Here is a 26004-nt window from a genome sequence, read left to right as displayed (position 1 = left end):
AAAACCTCAGACTGATATTTGGCTCTGAAGTGAAAAATCAGCTGACGTATTCTGAAAATTTGTGGGAAGAATAATAGTGCATGTAATTCACTAGCCAGTTGAATACCTTTGGATTAGTTTGGCAAGCCTCCAAGTTATGAACTTAGGAACGAAAATGGTTTAATTAGTATGAGCAGAGAAAGCCTTCCGAATATATAATATGAAAGCACTGTAGCATGTCTGAATGTTGAATTTTTCCTCTCCTTTCAGCAAATGGTAGTGAGGTTCACATTAGCAATGTGCGCTATGAAGATACAGGAGCATACACGTGTATTGCAAAGAATGAAGCAGGGGTGGATGAAGACATTTCTTCTCTTTTTGTAGAAGATTCTGCTCGAAAGACCCGTAAGTACTACGAGAAGTATTTAAATATATGCAGCCCTCACTTAAACATTAACGTTATTAAAAACTATGAAACATTAAATAAATTAAAATGAGCATGTGTAGATAACTTATTAAAAAAAAAAAAAAAAATTACATCTAGGAGTTGCCAATGCAGAGTGCGTAATCTGAAGCTTATTTAGAAGTAAAATGAAATCTCTGTTTTGTTCTGTGAATTGACATGTTTTTCACATTGCTGTTAAAATTTGGACAGTTTCCTCATGATAGATTTGTTGCATATGAACAGAAAAAGAAACTGGATGCCTAAATAAGGCAAAGCAGTAGTCCTGGTGTGGTTTCTGGGGGTTGGTGGGGATGTGGGAGGAAGACCTTTTCCAGTCTTTCTCCCTGTATGTTTTTGAGATATATCAAGAGTCAAACTTGGCCTTCATGATGTGAGAGTCATCATAGGACAGTCTTACCTGCTGGAGTGCTCAGCAGGTCTAGATCAGTTTCAGCCTGGCCATGACGTCTTGTGCCTGGATAAGAAATGTGGAGAAACAGTGACTACAGTCAGTTGCCAAGTTGGGAGTTCAATGTGCCAAAGAAATATCTACCACTACCAAAAAGTACCTTTCTTTATCCTCTCTTCAATGATAGTGGGGCTTATTTACTTATTATTTGTCTGCCTTGATGCTTCTTTCCCCTTCCCTTTCATTCCTCTGCTCAGAAAAATCCATTCCTGAGTTTACACTTCACCCATTTGTTTTTGCTTTTTTTGGTTGTTTTCTTTCTTATAAATCTGTTACTTTAATGAATACTGCATATTCATTAGAAATATATCTAGCAAAGTTGTAGCTTTTTACTAGTGAGACTGATTGCATTAACTTAAGGCATTCCTATTTATCTAGAAGCTTATTCAACAGTGCCAAGTATTTGACAGAAGATACTAAAGGCAGAATTAATAGCACTGCAATTCTGTCTGACGCCTCCTGTTGCAGGACACTGAGTTCAGTTACATATAGGTTTATTAAGCTTTAAATGTTTCAGAGGATATCTTCCATGAAGGAAAATTTTATAATCTGAATGTTAATATCTTTACTTAGCTGCCTTTAGTAACACTAATTATAACTGTCATTTCAAAAATCTTAACAGATTTTTTTTGTATGTGTCATGAAGTTGACTGCTCAGGCATTTCTGAGAAGGCAGCTGAGGATAAATAAGTTTTTTGATCATGCTACATTTCTAGTAATCTAGTGATATGAACTAGCTCAATCACCTCCATTTGCCTTCTGCAGTCTGTGAAAAATATTGTGAATGTTGCCAAATTACAAAACCCTGACAAACTAGAATTTGTTTATGCTTGGTTAAGACTTGTTTGGTCCTAACAACAAAATATTTATATCTAACTGTCCAGTTTGCAAGTGTTTTAGTTACCTAATTATTGTATCTGCTGAAGACCTGATCTGCAGTGATTATGAAGGAATAGCCACACCTATGCAAAATACTGTTTTCAGTAATTGTAATGTGATGCAATAGCTTTTAGATCAGCTAACTTTACAGGATTTGTAAACTCATGTGCGATGAAATGAACACTGCTTGCAACAAACTCTTTAAGTCTACTATTAGTAAGTTGTTATGATGACTATTGGTGTCATGAAATATGTAAATGAAGGAAAACAGAATATAAACCCAATTATTTCTAAGACGATTAATCCAAAACACAGTCGTCTTCCTTCCTATAAAAGTCATTCACTCTGCAAGTTCTATGTTGTCTATTGAAGGGGGACATTTTACCATTGTGTTCCGTGGTGTCTGAAAATGGTTTCCTAAATATTAGTGAATGTGTAAATACACATATAGTCCATAGCTGCATAATTATATTCAAATATAGGTGCAACAGATATTTACATGAGATGCTTACTCATACTCTGATTCAATTAGTTTGGTTCAGAAACTCATTTCTGTACATGCAAGAAGACTAAGGTACATACTAATAAAAAAAGCAGTTATCAATATCATTATCACAGCTACGTGACTAAACTGCCTTCGCAGGTACAAATTTTGATAGATGCAGTTTAAAAAAATGCCTCTGTTAAAAAAAAAAAAAAATCCCTTTACAGGGAGGAGTTGCTAGCATTAGTAAACTGAAGTTAAGAGTAGAAGCGCTTTATTATTAACTCTTCTCTGCTTGTTTTTATATTTCTTCCAAAACACTGGTTCATGCAGCAATTTAGGGATTATTAGGGAAGAAAATTATATAGGTAAAACCGTATGGATAGGACTGTGAGCTTTTTTTTCCCCCACCCACAAATTTTAAACACAATGCTATTACTACTTTAATTTAAAGCCTGCCGAATAGGCCACAAGCTGTATTCTGAAAATAGTCTCGGATGATACAAATATGCTTTCATATGATCTGATATAAACTGTACTTGTTATAGATGACATTTTTAGAAATAATTTTGCTTTTTTCCTCCTTTAAGAGAATAAAGGAGGTGTTTTTACTTCCCCCCTCCCCCTTACTGGAGTACTCCCTTCTGCAAATACTAGGATATTGCTCTGAACAGAAGTAGAACAGATTCTCACTAGTTTATCGGTTTACCTGGGCTTGCCTACTTTTTAAATGTCACATAAGGTAAACATCATAGCAAACCCAACGTATGTCAGAACATTGAGGTGGTTGGCTATTGAGAGAGTAATGAGAACTTTTACAGTGAAGCCCTAAAATCTAAACTACAACTGTACTGCATTGAGCATGATAGTAATTTTATAAACCACATAATAAATGCAGAACATAGTTCCATTTTTACCAGTGTATGCTTCTTATTTCCTAGAAAGTTTAATAGTCAAAGGAAACGTTCACTTTTTTACTTATCTGACCCATTGTTTATGTGCATATGAAAGCTTTTGATTTTTAAAACTACTTTGCATAATAAGCTTAATTTTTGGTAGTTACTTGCGGAATCTCATTTTCAACACATCCCAAATTTGTTGTGTGGAAAACTCAGTACAGTGCTTTAAGAAAAAATTAATACATGTAGCAGAAAGCATATGGCTAGGTCATTGCTTTGGGAATGGCTAGTGTAAACAGCTCCTTAGAGAAAATGTTATGTTTTCTGGCACATCTGCCTAGTTTAAAATCAGTGCCTTTATGGTTATATAGATTGTTGACTAATCAATGAAGCTTTCTGTCACCTGTGTACCTAAAAATGTTATCAGATTTCTAGGTCTTCAAAATTCACAGTATTGGTTACAGAGAAATCTAATGCATGTATTATAAACAGAAAAGAGACAGAGTGAATGTCGAACCTATACTGAATTGTGGGAAGTATGATGCTAGTAGATAAAATAAAAATATATAACACAAAGTATGACTTAGGGGTTCCAGGACATTGTTTATTTTAAAGTTTCCAGTTTCAGCAATTTGAATTCGAGTTCCCAAGTCAATATACTTTAATGATAATGATTCATCATCAAGATGTTAATTTAAGATGGAAGTGAATGGGAAATACTGTGAAAGATCTGTTCAGTAGATGCCAGCACTGAACACTGAACCATTATTCTGTCACACACAGGTAAAACTTTAATAGTGGATGACAGTCTCAAGAGTAGTTTGGCCTTTTCTTAGCATGTCAACCTTTTTCAATATGCACTAAAAATAAAACTTCTGAAAATATGCTTTCATTCTCACATTGTATTAGGTGAGAGGAATTAAATTATTTTATTTAAAATATCTTAACTTCAACATTGTCTCTTAACAGTTAACTCATTCTGTAGCTGAAATTTGATATACTTAACATCTGTGTCCAAACACGTGCACTTTTTGCAAGATTTGTGAAGTAATAGAAAAATTTAGTTTATATTACCTATATAAACATCTATTATGAGTACTTGTGATAAATGCCTGGTGCTGTCTATTATCAGATCCTCTGATGTCGGCCATTTAGATTGAAGCATTCCATTATTGCTGTCTGCCTCAAAAAAACAGCTTCTTTGTTGCTTTTAATTTTTAATGTTTCTGCTAATATACTGTGGCCAATCCTGAAACAGATGTTAGGAAGAAAACATTATTTCACTCATGTTAAAAATGCTATAGTCAATTTAAGCTTTTTACATCACAGTCTGGGACTTGATATTGGTGATTCAGGCAGTGAGATTATCACTAGAACATACTGTGACAAAAATAATTATTTCTCCGGTGTTTGAGACAGTAAAAATCTCCAAGCAATTGGTGATTTATATAGTGGATGGACACTACTTGGGAGTTTCCTAGGGTTCTGAAGATGCCATTTGCCTTCAGTAGATCCAGGTTTAGTATTACAAGAGCAGAGTAAATTCTCAGTGCAACTTCTTTTTCTTTGCTCCATGGGCTTTTGTGGATATGAGAGTGAAGATAACTTCTTGTGTTCTTGGCTCTTCTTGGCTCCTTGAGTGGTCATCCAAGTAGCATCCGAGGAATGGTAGTGAAGAGGAATAAGACTGAGTATATTGAAGAAGTAAAAGAGACCTGGGGAGGGGCACAGTGGAAGAGGCCAACAATGTGAGGAAGAAAGGGAGGACACAGGCAGCAGTAGGTGAAACAGGACAGATTAGTGAGAACCGTTAAATCCCGAAGAAAGAAATAATGGAAGGAAAAAGGGATTGGAGCACAAAGGCAAAATGATCTCTTAAAAGCTACATAATAATTCTCTAGAAGATGTGGAGTTGCATCCAGGAGTATCTAGTCACTTTAATGTCTTGTCATTAAATTTCTTGATCACACAGCAACAGTGTACGTCTTAAACTGTTGCTCCTTTTTAATCCATGTGGAGAATAACACTACCAATTAATACAAATGAGAGATATCTGAGCAGACTGAACCTTCTATTGTTCTAGTACATGGAACATTTTATTTAACTTGCCTTTTTAAGTATGACAGCATATTGGAGTATAAATGTGTATTAAAGGAAAATCTACACACATGAAAAAAAATTAGTCAAAAGAATGTTTGTAGGTAGAAACAGTCTATAGCATGAGATAATTCTGGTGACATTTATTTATCTAGTTGTTAATTTATCATTTTGGCCGCTTCTGCTAGAAAGTAGTTGGTTTCCCTGATCTAAGTGTCTAAATGCAGTTTTACTAATTAAACTCAGTCATTCTTCCTTAGGCTTTGAAGTATGCCACTTCTGTATCAGACCTGAAGAAGGGCTTGTGTGTGTGAAAATTTGTCTGCTTTTTCCAACAATACCAATTGCTGTCAAGCTAATTGTGAAGAGCCTGACTCTGTCTTCTTGATGACCTCTGTGTAGGTGTTGGAAGGTTGCTATTAGGTGCTCCCAAAGACTCTCCAGGCTGACCAAGACAAATTTTCGTATTAATTTTCTCCCTGGTGTGCATAGGTTTTATAATGTGGTCTTTGTTCTCCTTTCTTCTTCCCAGAAGGGGAATTTTTAGATTTTGTAATCTCTGTTTGAAAAGCTATTTTTTAATCTGAGAAAATTTGACCTTAAGCTGAAAATAAATATTTAATGAAAATGCTCTACTGTAACTGGAAACTACTTATGCTTATTATGACATTTTATACAAATGTAAAACTTTTTTTTCCTTTTTCCCACTAGATATTAATCTTTTCTGTATTAATTAACATTTTAGGTTCATAAAGAATATAAAAATTGTAATTACCTCTGTATTTCTTGTGCCTTCTTTATTGGCTCATTATATACCTTTTCAGAACATTCATTTTAAAGTATCATGATTTTGATAGTCAACAGGAGCCATGCAGCATGTACAGTGAATAGATTTAATACATCCTACTCCTACAACAGCAGCATCTAAAGTATTTCTGAATGCAAGAAATATGCTGTTTTAATTCTCTAGAGACTGGAAACTCTTTTCTGTCCTGTGAATTCCATTTTCCCTCAAATTTGCAGTTAAAGCCATTGAGAATGAGATAGCTGATCTGGGTGATAGCTGGATAACCCCTGCAGTGACTGGTAAAAACATTCTGGGGATTAACGATCTGGTCTAAATCTCATTGAAAACAGCAGAGTCTCCCCTACTGTCATGATCCTCTAATAATACCTGAGAGAACTCAGCTGTGTTGGAAGGAGTCTCTGGCATAATTGCATTTGTAATCCTAATAGCAGTTTAAAATCTAGTTTTAGTTTCATTCCAATGTAGTTTGATTTTTCAGAACAAATATTTCATGGATTCATAGATTTAAGCACTTTTTCATCTAACTCTCCTTCATTTCATAAGACATCAAATTGCATCCTGTTCTGCCTGAATACAGATCTAAAGCTTTGCCTGAAGTGTGTCCTCCCAGAAATGCATCTACCTGAGTTAGAGACAGAAAGAGTGCGAGAATCCCTCATTTTGCTTTGTGTTTTGCTTTAGTAATTATTCAGTTTCACTAATATAGAATAATGCTTAGTTTCTCTTTTGAAATAAATTTTTCCTTCAGTTTCTTTCTTTTGATTCTCATTTATTTTCCAGTAAATTGGCCTCTTGAATTTTTGTCCTACAAAAATACCATTGTTAAATGTTGATTACTTTCTCTCACACACACTAAATAGAAATTTCTCATAAGAAGACAGTTACTGTAGGACTCTGTGGTCTTTCTGCCTCGAGGATCGTAACTGGATTTGGTATAGTTTTCTTAAAAAATGGGAACTGCTCTTTGCAAAAGCAAATATATTATTTGTTCCTTTAATGTTCAGGAGAGTTAAATACATATCTGATAACATTTTTCTTCCACATCCACTGATCCCTTGTCACTTTTTTCCACTAGTATCATCAGTGGAAGTTTATGTTTATATGTTTATCTACCACATGCCTGATATTCTATCACAGGCCTCACTTCCCCAATCCTGCTCCTTCCCAGCTGTCTCAGCTCCCTAGTGTAGACATAGTCTGCATTACGTTTCCCTAGATGTCTAAATTTGCATTTGACTATATCAAAATGTAGTTTATTTTAGAGATATACTTGCCAAAGTAATTCAAACTTTCAGAAACTCTGTTATTTATCATAACAGGTAATTCACAGACTTCTAGGGAATTATTTTATGTTTATTTACAGATCATCGATGAAAATTATTAAGACAAGATTCACTACCCATTGTTCTGGACACATTCCAGCAATGTGTTCTTCACATTTTAGTAATGATTTAACAATGAAAACTACTTTTTCAGAGTAATCAATTTGGCAGGGTTTAATTCAATTGACATGTACTTTACTACTATTGTATAACTCTATTTAATCAGAATATTCTGTGTTAACAGATTAGATGTTTAGCAAAATTCTGAGTTACACCTATATGAATTTTTACATTACAAAACTTCTAATTGCATCAAATATAATCAGGTTTGTTTGGGAAGACCTGGTTTCCATTAAAATATATTAGCTGACCTATAACTATATTATCGTCCTTTAATTTCTTTCTGAATTGAATTCTGCATGAGTGTTGTCTATTCTTTTGTCTGGGACATACCCCAGCCTAACTAGCCTACAGCTACTTGAGTTACTATGTTTCAGGGAGTGGGGGAGCTGCTAGGGGCATATATAGTGATACTGCTCATGAACTTATGATATATTCTGAAATATAATCAAAACTAATAACACCAGACCAAACATCTGAAACAACTTTTAGCAAGTGTTTTTATGTACTTCATTTGAACCTGGTTATTTTAAATGTTTGTCTTGACCATACATCATTTAACCCTCTTTTTGTTCCTTTTTAATGTAGAAGGTATTTAATCAGCCTCTGTTTTAAATTATTATCCTGCTTCTGTGCAAATATAGGACAAAACTATAGAAGAGTACTGTCAGTGTAACATTAAAAAAACTTCTAGTTCATATCAATACAATTTAAACCTTGAGTAGCTCTGGTATTGCAATGCTTTTCCTCTGCCTTTAGAAATTGTGTTGATGATTTCTGGGGCCTTTGCTGCTGTGCTAGTGTAAAGGAATATTAAGCTGCTGGAACAACTGTTAGCACAAAAGTGGCATGTTAATTGTAACTAAGGCTACTTCCTTTCTTAAGGACTGCTATTTCTCTCTTTTTCTAAATGAGATCTTTGCTCTAACATTCCAGCATCTCTGCAATAACTGATAAAGGTGGGTTTTCATTTTCTAGCTTGCAGTACATACAGATGCGTTGTAAGGAATTCTAAATCTTGTATTCATTGAGAGCTTTCTCCTCTGTACTACTGGATTTAGCGGTATTTAAAGCATGAGCCTACAAATTTAGCTTTATGAGTTTCAATAAGGCCAAATGCCGGGGGCTGCCCTTGGGCCACAACAACCCCCAGCAGCGCTACAGGCTTGGGGAGGAGTGGCTGGAGAGCTGCCAGTCAGAGAGGGACCCGGGGTGCTGATTGACAGCCGGCTGAACAGGAGCCCGCAGTGTGCCCAGGTGGCCAAGAAGGCCAATGGCATCCTGGCTTGTGTCAGCAATAGGGTGGCCAGCAGGGACAGGGAAGGGATCTGAGCCCTGTACTCGGCACTGGTGAGGCCGCCCCTCGATTCCTGTGTTCAGTTTTGGGCCCCTCACTCCAAAAAGGACATTGAATGACTCGAGCGTGTCCAGAGAAGGGCAACGAAGCTGGTGCAGGGTCTGGAGCACAGGTCGTACGAGGAGCGGCTGAGGGAACTGGGGGGGTTTAGTCTGGAGAAGAGGAGGCTGAGGGGAGACCTCATCGCCCTCTACAGCTCCCTGAAAGGAGGGTGCAGAGAGCTGGGGATGAGTCTCTTTAACCAAGTAGCAAGCGATAGGACAAGAGGGAATGGCCTCAAGTTGCACCAGGGAAGGATTATACTGGATATTAGGAAGCATTTCTTTACAGAAGGGGTTGTTAGGTGTTGGAATGGGCTGCCCAGGTCAGTGGTGGAGTCCCCATCCCTGGAGGTGTTTAAGAGTCGGGTCGACACAGCGCTGAGGGATATGGTGAAGTTGGGAACTGTCAATGTTAGGTTAATGGTTGGACTGGATGATCTTCAAGGTCTTTTCCAACCTTGATAATTCTGTGATTCTGTGAAATTGACAGCTCTGCTGCAGATTTGTGTTGATGGCTACCTTTGATAGTCACAGAGATTTGGATCAACCCAATTCCTAGAAGCCATAAAGCAACCCCAAATCATCAGCTTGTTCTTGCTGAAACACTATGTGGAAGCTGAAGAATGTAAATATTGAACAAGGATTATTTGATGATGTATTTTAACGTCGTATTTATGAGAAAGGTGGGGTGGGCAAGATGTTACTGCCTTTTTTGTTGATACAAAGTACAATAGTAGTCACAAATAGAGGAGGAAGAAAATGTAACTTCTATCTGTGGTCCTTATTTAGGTCACATTCAGGTAGTATTAAGACCAATGCAGTTGGTCCAAATTTCAATTTTTAATCAAAGTAACATTGCTGCATATGGAATATAACGCACAGCTAAAGAGTATAAATAAACCATTTTGTGAGTTTAAAAAAGATAAGAAACAAAAATTATACTAGCATGGGAATATTTAATTGAAATAATGGAATAGAGTATATCGGTGTAATCTACAGATCTAAAGAAGAAAATCTGAGAGTATAGAATAGAGGAAACTAAAAAAGACTGATTATCAGAGACAAGGGAATATTTTCAGATATTTAAAATTCATATCTTCACTACTAGAAAAACATTTTAAAGTAAAATAACTTTAAAAATCCTTTTTTTTTTTTTTTTTTTTCCCTTTCTCGATGACTTTGATAGGTACGTCAGTTCTGCTTTGGTTTCTTTTCAGTTTCAACTTAACAAAATCCTATCAAACTAGTCATAGATTGTGAAAACGTGCTATTCCCTTTAAAGATAAACAGTTTTGTGTGTTTGTTGTTTATTTTATTTTCTGTTTTTTACAACATTTTCATTCCTCTTAATGTTTTCTAAAACTTAATTTTATAAAATGCAGTTTAGTTTGCCATTGATTAATATAGATTAGTATTTCTCTAAATTTTGATGAGACATACATGTGTACCTTGAGGAGACAACTGTCATGATAGAAATTTATCAGGTATTTCTGGTAAGAGATTTTCAAGACCAATTTGTCAGTACTTGATGATATTTTAATATTCAGTAGCTTTTACTCTTGGCCATCCATCACAGACTCTTGTATTACTCAGTTCACTCACTATGACATCATCATATATTGCAAAGCAACTTCTACAGAGTCTTTCACCTACCCACACAAAGCAGGATAAAAATTACCTGCCTCATGTACTGTGTCTGGGGGCTAAATTTAAAAACCAATATATCTCTTCTGTGTCATTAAGTAGATCTATTTCTAACTGTGCCTTTTTTACGTAATGTCATAGTCCTATCACCTAACAAGAGATTATGGGATCTGAATGCTACTGACTTGACAGGTTTATGGCCATCATAAGCAACCAGGCATCTCCACTGCCTAGATATTGGAATGAGACTAAAAGCCTTTTGACTTTGATTTATGGCCTAAATTCTCTCTGAAGGGCTTTATGCAACTTTAATAGAATCTTCCTGTCACATCTGATACTGACTGGTACCTATTTACCTAATTTCCTCAGAGATAATTTATGCTGGCATTTTATTTTATGGCAGAGCTAAACAAGTTTATACTTGTTGACAGCATAGTAGGCAAAGACATTATTTCAAATTTCCAAGTATAGGATAGAAATTCAGCTCATGAACCATTTTTTCTTCCTCCTAGTGTAGACTGGATTGAGTTCATGTACTATTGGTAAAGCACTTCATCATGATTCATTATTAAGATTTATAGAAAATAAATCAAAGACCAGCAAGCTAACATGGCCATATTTGACCAAAAGTAAAGTGTCATCTGTGACTTTTGACCGATAAATAACAGTTTAATAGTCATGAAAATAGATATTTGGTTATTGTATTAACCTAATCTGAAATGAAAGTGCATGTTACATAAGAACAGAGTGGAATTTTGATAGAATTTGTTGATAAAATAGTTAAAGCAAGCAATAAATAACTTTGGGGAAAAAAAGTGTTTGTGTCACAAATAAATTAAGGTATATATTTTTATATTTGTATATAAACCCAACAAATCTGAATTTCTTATAAAATAAGAATAAAATTAAATGCAGATATATATTTAATTCTGCTTGATATAAGAAGTTGAGCAAAAAGTAAATCACCCTAACCTCATCTTCACTTTTTGAAGTAAAAATAATAATTAAAAACTTGTGTGGTTCAGTAACCAGATAGTATGGTATAGATTTACTCTGTAACATAAAGGCATGTGTTTATACATCAGAGATATGACAAAAAAGAGTAAGATAACAGATACATTTTCTTTATCATGTGTATATGATTATCCAGAACAGTTGATAATGCTAGTGGCTATCAGTGAAGTAAGCAGACAGAATCTTTTCAAACATCTTGAAAGAACTTCTTTATGAGATTAAAAGTACAGCAGATTATGTGGGACAATTCAGAAAAACTGTTGAATTCCACACTTTTGCCATATGACCTTATTGCATCTTCCTCATTGTCCTATTTTTTACTGCATCTACTTGTGACCTCTTGCCATTATGGCTTTGAAGGCTTGGAAATGGATAGTGATTTTCTATCTGATGGTACAAAGTCTCACACAATGAGGTGATATAAAATTGTTGAGTTTTATTTATCAACTGTTACGTTCTGAGAGAAATTCAAGTAAAATATTTATGGAATTTAAAATACCAAGATTATGTTTTAATGCGACAAAGCCTGGAATTAACAAGTGGTTCTCTATTCATGAATAGTCATTATTTGCATTCAGAAGATTTATCAGTGGATTTTTCCCTCCTGTTTATTGGAATAGTGTATAATGCAGAAAAGATGTCTTTCTGCTGTTTTTCCCTCTTAAAGCCATTTTAAACTGCATTGTTCTCAGTGCAGCAAGCTAGGAATTTTTTCAGATGTTAAGGTTTTAATTAATATCCATTTTGTTTGAGTGCCAGTGCAACAAAATAACATTTTATGAAAACATTTTATTTAGCTTTCATGATATGTAATGCCAGGAGAAAAGAAAGGAAAATTTCAGGTTATTTAACCACACACAGACAAAGTAGGTACAAAAGAATGCCAGTTTTTAATTTATTTATTTTTTTTTTAAGTTAATAGATTTTAAAGTCTCATTCAGCATTTTCTTGGATAATGACCACTGAAGCATGTGATAGAAGACAGAAAACTGTTCCTGGAAGAAAATGAAGTATTGTACTTTAAGTAAAAGTTTCTTTTCTGAATCTTACTGCCCTGATCTACTTTTCTCTGGAATGTAGTATTGTGTTCTGATTACTGATAATGTGAGCATCTGATTGCCAAAAGGAAGCAGAAGAGCCGCATTTAATCTCCAGACTCACTGAATGTCAATCTTAAGGAAAAAAAAAAAATATATATATATACATACACACACATTATTTCCAACTGCTATGCCTTAAATATTTAGGAAAAAAAAAAAAAAAGTAGGGAGGAAGAACACTGTAGCTGACATATTTGAAAGCTTTGACATTGACTGTTGAATAGAAAGCTGAATATAATGACATTTATTACCAATGTGATAAGGAGGAGTAGGATACAGAATTTATTTGGAAAGTGACATTGTAGTATCCTCTTACTCATTTAGTAACAGAAATACATGGATTTTTGCAGTTGTTTCCGTCCAAAGGGGATAAGAATCTACTGCTGTTACAGTCTGCTGCAGAATTTCATGAAGTACTAAACAGAGTTTACTGAAAAATGTGCAATCTATTGCCATTCAGCCAACACAGAAAATTAATAATAAAGATGAAGAGTAGGCTTTCAGATGTTATGTTAGCTACTCATGATCAAAGGCTGAGTCTGAGCACAAAAGCACAGAATAGCTATGAAAAGACCATGAAGAGTGATTTTTATGGCACTGTAAGCATCCTTAAAAAAACCAAAAAGACATCCTCTTTCAAGAAAACATGGATTCTCCCCTGTTTTGCACTGGGTGGGTGGGGGGAGAGAGAGGCACGGTGCAGGGTTCTTTTTGGATGTCAGTATAAATGGCACAACACAAATGGTGTAATGCAATAGCTGCTTTAATAATATAGATTAAAAGTGGAATATAGATAGCAAGTAAATCTTACATCCCTTCAGATTCTGGGCACCCTGCATTCATGCATCATCAGATGACTCCGGATGGATTTTCCCATGGCATGCTACACAGATTCTGTCCATGGAAATGTTCCCTCTCTGTCCCATACTGTGGGGGCTTTTATCTCGTGTAACAAACCAACCCATATATCTTCTGACAGGTTTCAATGTTATCTCTGTCATAACACCCACCAGTGTGCAGTGCAGGCTATTATGGGCATTCCAGCATATACCCTTGTGGCAGCTACCCATGCTAACATACAGGCTTCTCAAGCCTTAAGTACAAAGCCCAGTAGCAGACGTAGCCTGCTTAAGGTAACTCCTTGAATAGAATGCCTTCTGCAAGGCTTCCTGTACATCTCCTGATACTATTTAATAACTGTGTGTTCTCTGAATACCCTTCTTTTTATAAATCAGGGAAATAGGGCAGAAGAGAAGATGATGGTGTTCTGTCTCAAAAGCAGAAAATTTTACTGAGATCTATCAATAACTATGTATTTTTACATCTTGAAGTTTACAAATGTGTGAGAGTTGAGTATAGTGTGTTGCTGAAGATGTTAATTTTTTATTAACCAAAAAGGAAGGTAAGCAATATGTTCCTTAGCAAGTTTTCCATCTACAGATGTTATATTTATTGCAGCATTGCAGTCTTTATCTCAAGGCTGGACATATTTCTTGAATAGAAGTTATAGGACTGATTAAAAAAATAGTGATTTTTTAGTGATCAAAAAAAAGTGATGTGATGGCTGTTGTTCATGATTTTATATTGCTTTCTTAAATAATGTCTCATTTTCCTATTGCTTTCTTAAATAATGTCTCATTTTCCTTCAATCTGACTTGTTAATTTTAAAATTAATGTGTGGGGATTTTAAAGCACTCCTTTTATCCCCCCCCCCCCTTTTTTTTTATTTTTGAGCAAAGCTCAAAACCTTATGTATTGTTTTGCATTAACAAAAATTAACATGTTCTGTACTTGGTATCTTAAATCATTTGATGCTGTGTAGTACCACACCGTTGAATAATTGTAATTACTTCTTATTTTCTTATATATGTCACCCCTAGAAAAAAGACTGATAAAAAATAGAACTTTATGGCTAAATTTACGGGACCTTAAGGGACATATATTACATGGTTCTTTCCTCACAATGTGAAGAGAAAAATAATTTTAAACAAAATCCTCCAGGTTGCCCTGGGGAAATTATTTTGCTTTATTACAGAAAAAAAAAAAAAAAAAAAGAAAAGACTATATGAGATGACACAGGGAAACAGAGAACTGTCATCTGAATATAGAGTCACTGTCTGTGCATGCAGAGATAAAGGTAGAAGTTCTGAAACACACTTAGAGCTGAATCTGGTGAGGGACATGAAGTGCAAAAGATGGGTTTCTATAGAGACATCAGCAACAGAAAGGCAGCTAGGAAAAATATGGACCTGCTGCTTAGTGGGGCAGGGAATCTGGTCACAAAGGACATGAAAGGGGCTAAGTTGTACTGAAGGTCTTCTTCACATCAGTCTTTACTGGCAAAACTGGCCCCCAGGAATGTGAGACCAGTGAGAAGGTCTGGGAAGGAAATCTTCCTCTGGCAAGGAAGCCTTACCCATGGTGGATAGAATCAGATTAGAGATCATTTAAACAAACAGATTCACAGATCAAAGGGCCTGGATAGGATGCGCCCACAAATACTGGGCAAGCTGGCCCATGGCATTGCAAGGCCACTCTTGATATTCTTTGAAGGATCATGGTGACCAGGGGAGTTTCTGCAGGCTGGAAGAAAGCCAGTGTCACTCTTCAAGAAGGACAAGAAGGAGAATCCAAGACATGGTAGGCCAAAATCAGCCTCACCTAGTTCCCTGGGAAGGAGGTGGAGCAAATAATCCTGGAAACCATTGCCAAAAACATGAAGGACAAGAAGAAGTTTAGGAGCAGTCAGCATGGATTTAGAAAGAGGAAATAATGCCTGGTCAACCTCACAGCCTTCTGCAATCAGGTGACTGGCAGAGTGAATGAGGGAAGGAATGGGTGTTGTTTATGTAATCTTTAGAAATGCTTTGGACAGTGTCTCCCACCCTCAAAGACAAACTGATGAAGTTCAGGCTAGATGCACAGACAGTGGGGTCCATTGAAAACTTGCTGAACTGCCAGTGCCACCAGTTCCACCCAGAGGACAGTCAACCTCAGCATACCCCAAGCCTGTTGCTTTCCTCCTCCTGTCTGTCAAAGTACAAGTGACAGATTTAGCAATTCAAGAGAGGGAAACAAATATAAGCACCTAGCATTCCCTCTTTGAAGTTGCCAGCTTTTATACAGAAAAATTTGCCTGCATAGTGCTTGCAAAGTAGGTGCCAAATTTAGTTGATGGGAAGCACAGCACTATATTGTCCCAATTTCTTCTCCTTTTGGTAATGGAATATCTTTGGGGAACTTCAGTTTCTTTCATCCTGCAGTGAAAAACAGTATTTCCTGTAGCCATAAGTATTTAGTTCTCTCTTAAATGTTATTTTTATACAAATCAACACCTTTTTCTTCTTATCTGAACTAAAATAATTCAAGATCACTTAAAACTTTTAGATCATTCTTTCTGATAGTAGATCATTGCAATGCTGATGATCTACTGATTAGGACTTTAATTAAGAAATAATAGCTGTCTAAAGCTAAAACTAAAGTTCTATCTCGTGATTGCAACTTATAGTCAGAGGTCTTGTTTAGGGGAAATAATCAAATAGTTTAAACATAAGCAGTCAAATGTTATTTAGAAGAGGCATGTTAAATACTCTGTTCATGTCTGCCAATGAAATAGACAGTAAACCAAATCCATTTTGTGCTGTCAGCACTGGATATAAATCTGAGTCGCACTAGTGTTAGCAGTTTAGTCACCAAGAAGTTTCATTCAGAGCACCTGGATGTCTGGAGGACACATACTCAGCCAGCATAGTCAAGAATTCCTTCAAAGCTAGTGTCTTCTGAACATAATAACCTGAAATCAGAAGAGCAAGTATAAAGGCAGATGATTGCGAAATAAATTTAAAACATGTTCACTTCATCTTGACCTTAGCAGCAGTTCAACAGAAATTCTGCCTCCTGATGTAAAGGTTTACTACTCAGCCTGAGTAAGAGACAAGATGGCACACTCCATTAATCTTGGCTTTTGGCAGTTTATTGGATCCTAACTGTTCAAATATTAAAGGAAAGGCAAGGATGATATTTGAAAATAAGGCACACATAATAGTCCAGAGAATTAAGCTGATTTAAAGGTAATAAAATGCAGACTGAGCATGTTTGAAAGCTGCACTGATGTTCTGTGTTGGGAAAGGGGAATTTTTATTCCAGTATTCAGTATCAGTTCACTTCAACAGTATTATTGCTACTTTCTACTTATATGGGGATCTCTCACTTCAAAGCACTGAAGGTAAAAGTAATCATCACTTTCATTTTATCAAGGGATAACTGAATGACACAGTTTAAATACTGTGTCTAAGGTCACATAATGAGGTAGATCTGTTGAGAGAATTTGTGGAAAAAAAAATCAGGAGACAAAAAATAGCAGAGGAAAGGGAAAGAAAAAAGCCCAGTACTTCTCTTATCCTAAGCCTTTGAATCATGAGCTTGACAGAAAGTAGATTGACACTTTTTCCAAGGACCCTTCTACATATGTGGGGCTCTTTAAATTCTTTCAGAGCTCAAGAATGAGAGAAATCTTGTACTGTATGAAGTGAAAAGCCCATCTTGGTCCTGTCTTCAACAGTGCCCAGTAAAAGATGCTTGGAAAAATCTTAGCATCCGGAGCTTTTCTGGAGTGTTAGTTGTTCCTGTTTCTACTCTTATCCTTGAGCAGTCAGCAGCTGAGGGACTTCTGTGTACAAACACAATTTTTAATAATGTATCTTCCATTACTTTTTCCAGACTTCTTTTTAAAAAACATTAATGTTTTTAGCTTTTGCAACACTGTGCTTCAATGAACATCCTAATTTCATTATGTCAATGTGTGACATATAAATGTTCTCTGTGTTGTATTCCTTTCCTTTATTTTTTTTTCTATTTCCTAAAATCATTACTTTACAGAACACTTTGGTGTTCAGTGATGGTGTTTTAAACAATTTATTCCATGGCATGCTGACCTCTAAATATTTAAAATCTGCAAAATTATATTTGCTTTCTTTTTATTCACCCCAGGCAGAAACAATAGTAGGACAATTGGTTTTCATTGATCTCAAAGGTCTAGAGTCCAATTGTAAATAAGATGGCCAAATACAACTTAAGTTTTTATGGAAAAAGCAACTTAAAGTTGGTTACCATGCCATCTTATAGTTCCCATCTTAGTCTTCCAAAGATGATGGCAAACATACAGCATGACAATTTTGGTATCACAGTTGTGTTACAGCAATACAGAAGAATTCTTGTATGTGTTTTGGTTTTCATGTTTCTCCCATAACTATGTCCTGAAATAAATCTCTTCAAAGTCCAGTGCTTAAAGAAAATAATGAAAATTACATTGCCTGTAATTAATATGCATAATTTATATCTATGCAAACTCCGCATGCTTTGTGTAAAGGATTATGAAACACTATTGATAAAGGCTAATAGAGTTAACTTGGGGGGAGCAGTGTAATTGGGGGTGATGGGATTTACCCTAACACCAACAGTTATGGTGGCTAATCACCATTTTGTCACTTAACACTGAGAACTTTACTTAAACTTATTTGTTAATTCACTGTTTCCATTGATTTACCTGTAGAAGTATTTTAGTGAATCAGAGGTTATATCATCATAATTATTTCTGAATTGATATATCATTTCATGTTTTTTTTTCTTGTTCATTTGTGTTTTCTGTTCTTTCTCTCTCTTACATGCTGCAGTTGCAAACATATTGTGGCGAGAGCAAGGTACTAATACAGATGGCTTTTTTCATATTTTCTCTATTACAATGAAATGCTCATCTATTGTTCCTTTTGTGTGCTTGGGCTTTTTTTTGTTCATAATCTAGGATTACAATAATTACCTTCCCTCTTGCAACATTTGAGAGATTTGATTTAAATAAAAAATATAGTGGAAAATAATCCTTTAAATTCTCATGCCTTTGTGGTCTGCTTTTCCTTTTGGGGAGAGAGAAGGAAATAAACCATTCAAAAATTTCAGACGATTACTCAAAGGGGTAAAATAAGAAGCTCAGATTTAAAATGTAGACCTTTAACTTTTGTCTGTTTGCTGGCATGGTAAACCTTCCAACCAATCAGTCTGTATGCTGTTGGCATTGATCTTTTTGTATGAATTATTCTTATTTTAAGTTTAATTAAAATTGAGATATCTATTGTTGCCTAATGAGACAAAGCATTTTCTTCTTATACTTGGGAAGAGCTTGTAAGTAAATGTTGGGAAGGGAAATGGAGGTTTATGGTTTGTAACCAACTGAAGGATAAATATAAATACAGACAGTATCAAGTGTTAATAACATAGAAAACATGGAAAGCATATTTAACTGACAAAGATAGGAATTAATTTTCATATATATGAGATAATGTCATAAAACATGTTGCAGAAAAATATAATGAAGTGTTGTCATGAGCTCTCATTTTGTTGCGCTAAGTAGTCTGTTCCTAATTTACAGTTGCAATTTAAATTAAAGATTCAAAAATTTGTTATTTCATTTGCCTAATTACATGGTAGACTTTGTCATTTCCCACTGTGTTTACAAATATGAGCTAGTTTTATTTTTTATATTCCTGTTTTACCAGTTACTCAGCTGGTATAAACAATCAGTTCCCTGATTATAGAGGAGCTCAGCTGTGATCCTCCAGCTCTATTGGCCTTACAGAGTACAACTGATGTGTTCAGAGTTTCATACAATTCTACTGTTAACAAATTGATGCACAACAAGATTTTGACACCAAAGTATTCTCACTGCTTATTGGGAAGCTATCACTTGTGTTTTATCTTAATTAAACTGAAAACACAATTGGCACCCCCTTGATTTTTTAGAAGATTGTCTTTCCAGTCAAGTCCTGTGTTGCCTTCAGGGATTAGAAAACTTAAATTCTGCCACAGTAAAAACCAATTTAAAATAGTAGCTTACCAGAGTGCTTATGGCAAAGACATTCAAATTTCTCTGTGACTATTGTGAAACTAAACAGAAAGAAATTTATAGTATAGATTAAGAATGTGAAGTGACAATATCATCTTCTAGATCAGATTTTCTTGATATCTCCTGCATCTCTCATTGGCCAATTCTTGTTTTTTCAACAAGTGCTGTAACTGCTTGCAATGTCGGAATTAATTTACAAGAGAGGAATACCCTGAAGATGCCAATAAGTATCACCACTACTCTCTGGGTCATGCATACTCAGTAATTTTCTGTTATCTAAGTATTAACAGTGTTAATTAACAGGAAGGGAGGGATGGGAGATTAATAGGACAATTAAGATCATGAAACCATAGATAGATAGGCTTTAGTGTCTGCAATGCATATTTGTATATGAGGTACACAAAAGCCTTATGACAACTGCTTGCTTGTGTAAGCGTAAAAAGAGTATTTGTCAGAAAATCTGAAAGGATTTTGAAAGTACATTAATTTGTGTTATAATAATAATACAGTATATACACATGCACAAATATATGCATATATTAAGCTATATGCAAAAAAACCCCAACCACCACTATTTTTTTTCAAATCAGTGTTAGCAATTTTAAATATAGATTCCATCTAAATGAATCAAATATATTTGCTTTTAGTGTTGTTGCTTCTGACACTGTATTATAAATATGCTGGGTTGGTTTTGATTTGGTGGGAGGAGGGTTGCAAAATTAGGTCAGATGTCTTTAGAGGAATAGCTCCTGTAATTGTGAGGAAGTAACTTGCCTAAGTGATTAGATATTTATATAGATTAGGTATTTATACAGATATTTGTAGACACATGCTTAAAGAAAGGGTTTGGGGGTCCTAATAACTTGGAAGGGGGGTTTATTTCATTGGATCCACAGGTAAAGGTTTCTTATATGAACTGACTTCCCTAACTCAGTATTGAAATGAAAGAAGGACATTTCTTACTCTGTCTCCTTTATGGATTTTGAAGAAGTTTGGTGAACATTACTATCTAGACATTGGAAACAAAGCCTTCACAGTTTGGGCTGGGTTACTATACGTGAATATTATGTGTACATTGGAAAGCCTGCCTTGGAATATTGGCAACTGAGGAGGAAGTTTTAGGAGTCTGTTTATCAAATGTCTCTATCACTTGGTGTTCAGCTGACTTACTTCCTCACATTCTGGTATTATCCTGATAATAACTATAATATACTTTTAGCCAATGAGACCACAGAGAAGAGAAAACTTTGTTTTGTCCCCAGACAGCTCCACATATTTATTTATCACCAAGATGCAATAAGTCCATTGCTCAGCTTTAGATCTCTACACTGTGTTTACTGGTAGGAGCAGCCTAACCTCAAGTCAGGCTTATCTACAAATTCCAGCTGTTCTTACAGGATGAAATGTCAGGCTTTTTTTAAAGAAAGACCTTGACATATTATCTTACATAGGCTATATAATTTACCTGCAAAGGCATATAAAAGTACCTGCTGGCCAGAGTGGGCCTATTGCCCTTAGTGTACCCTGTGCTCAGAATAGACATGATTGGTAAGTTTTTCTTGAACCTTAACCTGCCTCTGTGCTACACCAAATGCAGCATAGACAAATTCCTCTCCCACTTTTTGGTAACTTAATGGATACATTTGATATAAACTGTGGAAAACCCTGCTTGGAGACCGTCCCTTCTTTCTTTTTAGGAAAATTTGGCCAGAAGTTGGAAATGATTCCACAAGATTTCTCAAAGATAATTGGACTTTTGTTCTGGGCACAGCCTGACAACCTTATGCATGTTACCACCTTGTAAATTGCTGTATTACCTATGTGATTTCTAATGGGGACTAGGAACTTTTATATATGTGTGTACATACATACATCTATACACAAACACACACTTCCCCTCCTGAGTTAATGTTCTTCTTGTTTTATTTGATATTAAGATGTGCTCTCTCTCTATTAACATAGGTTTCCCTTCAGAATTTAGGCTAATCAGAATTTCACACTCAAATTTCTTTTTCCTGGGTTTTATTCCCCTGTGTTCCTATACGAAATATTGTTATGTAAAGTGGAAGCTTAAGCCCCAGGTTAAATGTACATTTTAATCATTGTACCCCACAGTTTAGCTGTCAGAGTTGGTTATAATGGTAATTTGATGAGTACTGTGATTTTCCTCATATAATTTTACAAATATGAGCTGATCATCATAGCCTCCACATAGCAAATCAGCAACTGCTGTCTTACTTGGCCTGTGGTAAACTATGGAGAATATCCCTTTTTGTGGTCATGAATATGACCACAGATATTCTGAGACTTCATGCTACGGATCTGTTTCCCACCTTCTCCACAAAACATTACATCATGCCTCTCATTCAGCAGCACTGTGGTAGAAGGATTGAATAGTTCTATAAACGTTTGTGGCCCTTCAGACTTGTAATGAATGTCTGCCCAACTCTGGCTTTCCAATAAAATACCATAGGGAATATTTCCTTTTTCTGACTAAAAGAAATAGCCAAATAAGGGTTTATAACAAAGACTCAGAACTTCTCTTTCAAAGTTATACAGAAATTGCTTTAACTCTTCAATCCCTCAAAAAAAAAAAAAAAAAAAAAAAAAGGATATTTTATGTTAATTTGATTTCAATGTAGATAATTTTGCAAGATCACTTTCAGTACTGCAGCTGTCAAACTATGTTTCTAGATCTGTATTCATAAAGACACTGTTTTGTCAATGGAGAAAAATATGTTAAATTCTGAATTCTGAATAACGTAACAGTTTTAGTTTTACAATGAAAGTTCTCATAGGGTTAGCTGTATTAGCACTGTACACATCAACAAATTGGTCTCGTACTAAAAATGTGATGAAGTTTTTAGTTCAAGAGATTTTTGTCATTATTTAATTTTATACATTTCAATGTGTTTTGTTCCTAAGGTCTGGGAATTGGGAACATGTTTTATGTTTTTTATGAAGATGGCATCAAAGTAATACAACCAGTGGAATGTGAATTTCAGAGACATATTAAGCCTAGTGAAAAACTCCTCGGTTTTCAGGCAAGTTATTCTTTTAAATTTATTTGTGGTGCTTTCTCAGTTACAGTTTTCTTTAGATAGTAATTTATTATTGCTAGTTTAGTGTTTTCTACTTAATGAATTCAGACATGTCTTCTAAATCAATAGTTTTTAATGGTGGACTCAAAATTTCCTGTACTTTCCTTTATCAAATTCAAACTTTCAGTCTCCCTTTTAGATTGAATATTCCCTGTGTACTTTTCAAACCCTTTATTTTCTTTGGCTGTCTTTGTCTTTTCCCAGTCCTTTGCTTTAACAGCTCTCTGTATTTCTAGTTTGTTGTTTGTTGTTGTTTTTTCTCCCCATGCCCCCACTTAAGTGCATCTCTGTGAATCAGGGATTTATTCTCCCTCTATTAAATATAAGATCTAAAGTTATTATTTTTAATGCTTTCTTTCTCTCCACTGGATGTTTGTCTATATTAAACTGTCAGCTATCATGAAGCAAATCCCTATCCTGATAAACACTCTTAACAGCGCCACTGAAGTTAGTAGAGATGATTGATGCTTGGACTCCAACTTAGAATTCATAGAAATAGTTTCAATAACTCTATTGTTAACAGATTTATAACTATTTCACCAAATTCTATGCATTTATGAAATCGTTTTCATGTGTGGCATACATAAAACCAGTAGTGTATTCACCACCTGCATTTATTCTTTTCATGTTTTTCCTTTACTGCTAATCCAATTGCTAGCTGACATGATGCATGTTCTCACAGGAATGCTAGGTACTAGTCACTACATTAAGACTTGTTCCATATGATCTAACACCTTTCAGAAATAATAACTTTTTCTCATTGCTTGGATTTGAATGAGTGACCTTGAAATACATAATAACCCATGAGCTGTACACTTTGGTTTTTGTCCCTAATACCTAAAACACACTGAAATAACGGCAGAACTGTCTCTGTGGAATTTGCCTGTTCAGTTATCATTATTGATGTCAAAGACTGCTGTACTCAGCAGCAGGATTTATTTTAGTGTGAATAATTATGCTTTGAACAGCTAATCATACCTTGATTTGTGCTGCTTAAGTGAAATTAGGTTGACACAGCCAAAAATAAGCCAAAAAGCTTTTTTTTATGGCTGTTTAATTCAAAAGCTGATTATTTAAGAAGTCTGTTAAAAATTTATTGGTCTAAAGTGCAGCCCAGATTTTAAGTGTATTTTTATTGAAATGTGGTACTAATCAGGATCAAACTTGTTTCCTTTTTGTAGCTTTCAAACCTTAAGTAGCATAATAATTATATCCTCCTCCTCCTCAAAAAAAAAAAAAAGCAAAACCAAACCCAAACAAAAAATCAAACAAAAAGAGAGACCAGGAAAGTAGGCTACTTCATAACTTCCATTTTAAAGTAGGTATAGACTTGTCCTTCTTTAGATATCTTTGGTTTGTGTGTAGGTGTGGTAAATACATAGCCAGACATCAATATTTCTACTTATTCCCTCACATATGGTGGTTAATAAATCGTTATTCCTGCAAGGGAAATCAGAAATATTTGGAAAATAGATCATTATGTTTTTCAACTCATAGTGACATCATTGTTTACTCTGCATTCCAAAACCAGAAAAAAATGAGAAATAGTTTTCAGTAAAAAGTTTTGAAATGTTGAAAAAAATAACTTTAAGATTACTTTTCTCCTAGAAGGATGAAACACAAGTTTAAAAGCATTTCCTGCATATACTGTTAATGCTATGACAAGAGGAGTATGTTCTTGAAAAACCTCATTGACTGTGAAGCTTTAGACAACTGTTTCCTCCTTTGAAGAACAATGTATCTTCCTCAAGCTTCTTTGGAAAATCTCTTTTCTCTAAATAGAATAATAAAATAACACAGTTCTGTCCCAGCATCAGGTTTTTATCAAGTCAACATGCAATTATTTAGTGGTAAGAGTCCATGTCATAAATTGCTCATTAGTAATTCTCTTTGACTCTGTCATATAACTTTACTCATCAGAGATGTTGGTATAGTGCATGTTTTGAGGTGGCTTTACGTAGTCTTTCACATCTACAGCAGTTATTGCTAATAAAATCTTCATCACTTATCTCTTAACATACACCTAAAGGAAATACATACTTGCTTAAACCTGTCCCATTTCTTTACACTTTTCTGAATTAGCTGCTCAAGTAATAAGTAAAACCCCAGTAGACCTGTTTCATTGCCAAATATTTGCTGAAGTGTGGGAACATTTCTAAATTCCACAGCACAATTTAGGTACTAGAAGTGTTATGGAAAATGTCTGGGTATTACACGTGATACTGCACTGTTCCTTCTCAGGTTTCCTGTTTGCCTGTCAACAAAATAAATTATCTTTAGCTGAGCTCCTGTAAAAGAATGAACTCAGATGTTTCTACATGGCATTGCATTGTATTGTGAATGAATGTTGGCAGTAGTTACACATGTACATATTTAGGTATGCTAATTTTGCTAAAGGTAAATACAATTTCTCAATAACTATATACTTGAGAACCCTTATCTAAATATTTAATTGCCTCATGCAACTGTCAATACAGCAAAGCACTTTAGTGTGTGTCTAACATTGGAATCAGTTAGACTGTCATTGTGTTTAAAGTGAAGAAAAAGATTTAGCGCTTGACTGGATCATCATGGTTCATATTAAAAGCTTCCTCTTCTCCTTCCCAGAATCTCCTATATTACTTGAACCTTCTAAATTAATATCAAAAGAAACTAGGCTTTTATTAGACTGCTAGTGACAATTCTAGATGCATAAGGACAGGAATAAACTTATTTCTGTTTTCTGATGCAGGTTATGGTTAAGCTTTGAAAGCTGTTTGTTTAACCTGTTGTCAAATAGATTCTTAACCATGGTACGAGTAGAGTCTTTCAGCTTTTAAATGTCTCATTGTTCTGAAGTGTTTGGACATTTTCCTCACTAATATGCAACCTGTATTTATCATCTTCAAATTAATATCCAAACCCATCAAATTCTAATTCTTACATAAAGGTGTTTTTATTTTCCCTTCCCATTGAATCCCAGTTAGAATATTTCAGGGGGCTGGAGATGGGAAAATAAGCAGTTGAAACATATGCCTTATGTTAACACCAACGGAAATAACCTTTTGCTTTCAACATAATCCTGATGTCCTCTTTATTACAAGAACTAATGCATAATGACCATATTTCAGTGAACTGGGCCATCTCACACTTGAATATGTGCTGGAGGTGAAGCAAATTATTTAATTTTAAGATAATTCATATGGCTACATAGCAGAGCAAAGTTTTGGCAGGACATGAACTTGAAACACACTTGTTAGTCCACAGAAATTGCTTTGGTTTACACTCTTACAGCACAAGCAAGTGTAGTAAATGCAAGACTGTTAACTTCTGTTTGTTGAAAAAAATGTGGAAAAGTTCCACAGTCTGAT

The 26004-nt window shown here is 35.0% G+C and overlaps 1 protein-coding gene across 3 annotated transcripts in view; it reads left to right on the top strand.

Moving 5' to 3' along the window:
* The window catches only part of FSTL5 (follistatin like 5), a 332497-nt gene that overhangs the window by 265543 nt on the left and 40950 nt on the right, over positions 1 to 26004 (top strand). For 2 of the 3 annotated variants that reach the window (XM_074905701.1, XM_074905700.1), the window contains exons 10-12: positions 250 to 384; positions 18331 to 18357; positions 22479 to 22597. In XM_074905701.1, coding sequence (XP_074761802.1) covers positions 250 to 384; positions 18331 to 18357; positions 22479 to 22597 — 281 coding nt within the window. The remainder of the gene's footprint in view (positions 1 to 249; positions 385 to 18330; positions 18358 to 22478; positions 22598 to 26004) is intronic. The other variant, XM_074905702.1, reaches the window with a different exon arrangement.

This window comes from Athene noctua, chromosome 4, assembly GCF_965140245.1.
Source record: "Athene noctua chromosome 4, bAthNoc1.hap1.1, whole genome shotgun sequence".
Taxonomy (NCBI): Eukaryota; Metazoa; Chordata; class Aves; order Strigiformes; family Strigidae; genus Athene; species Athene noctua.
Note: the sequence above shows the minus strand (reverse complement) of the source record. Positions and strands in the feature narration are given on the sequence as shown.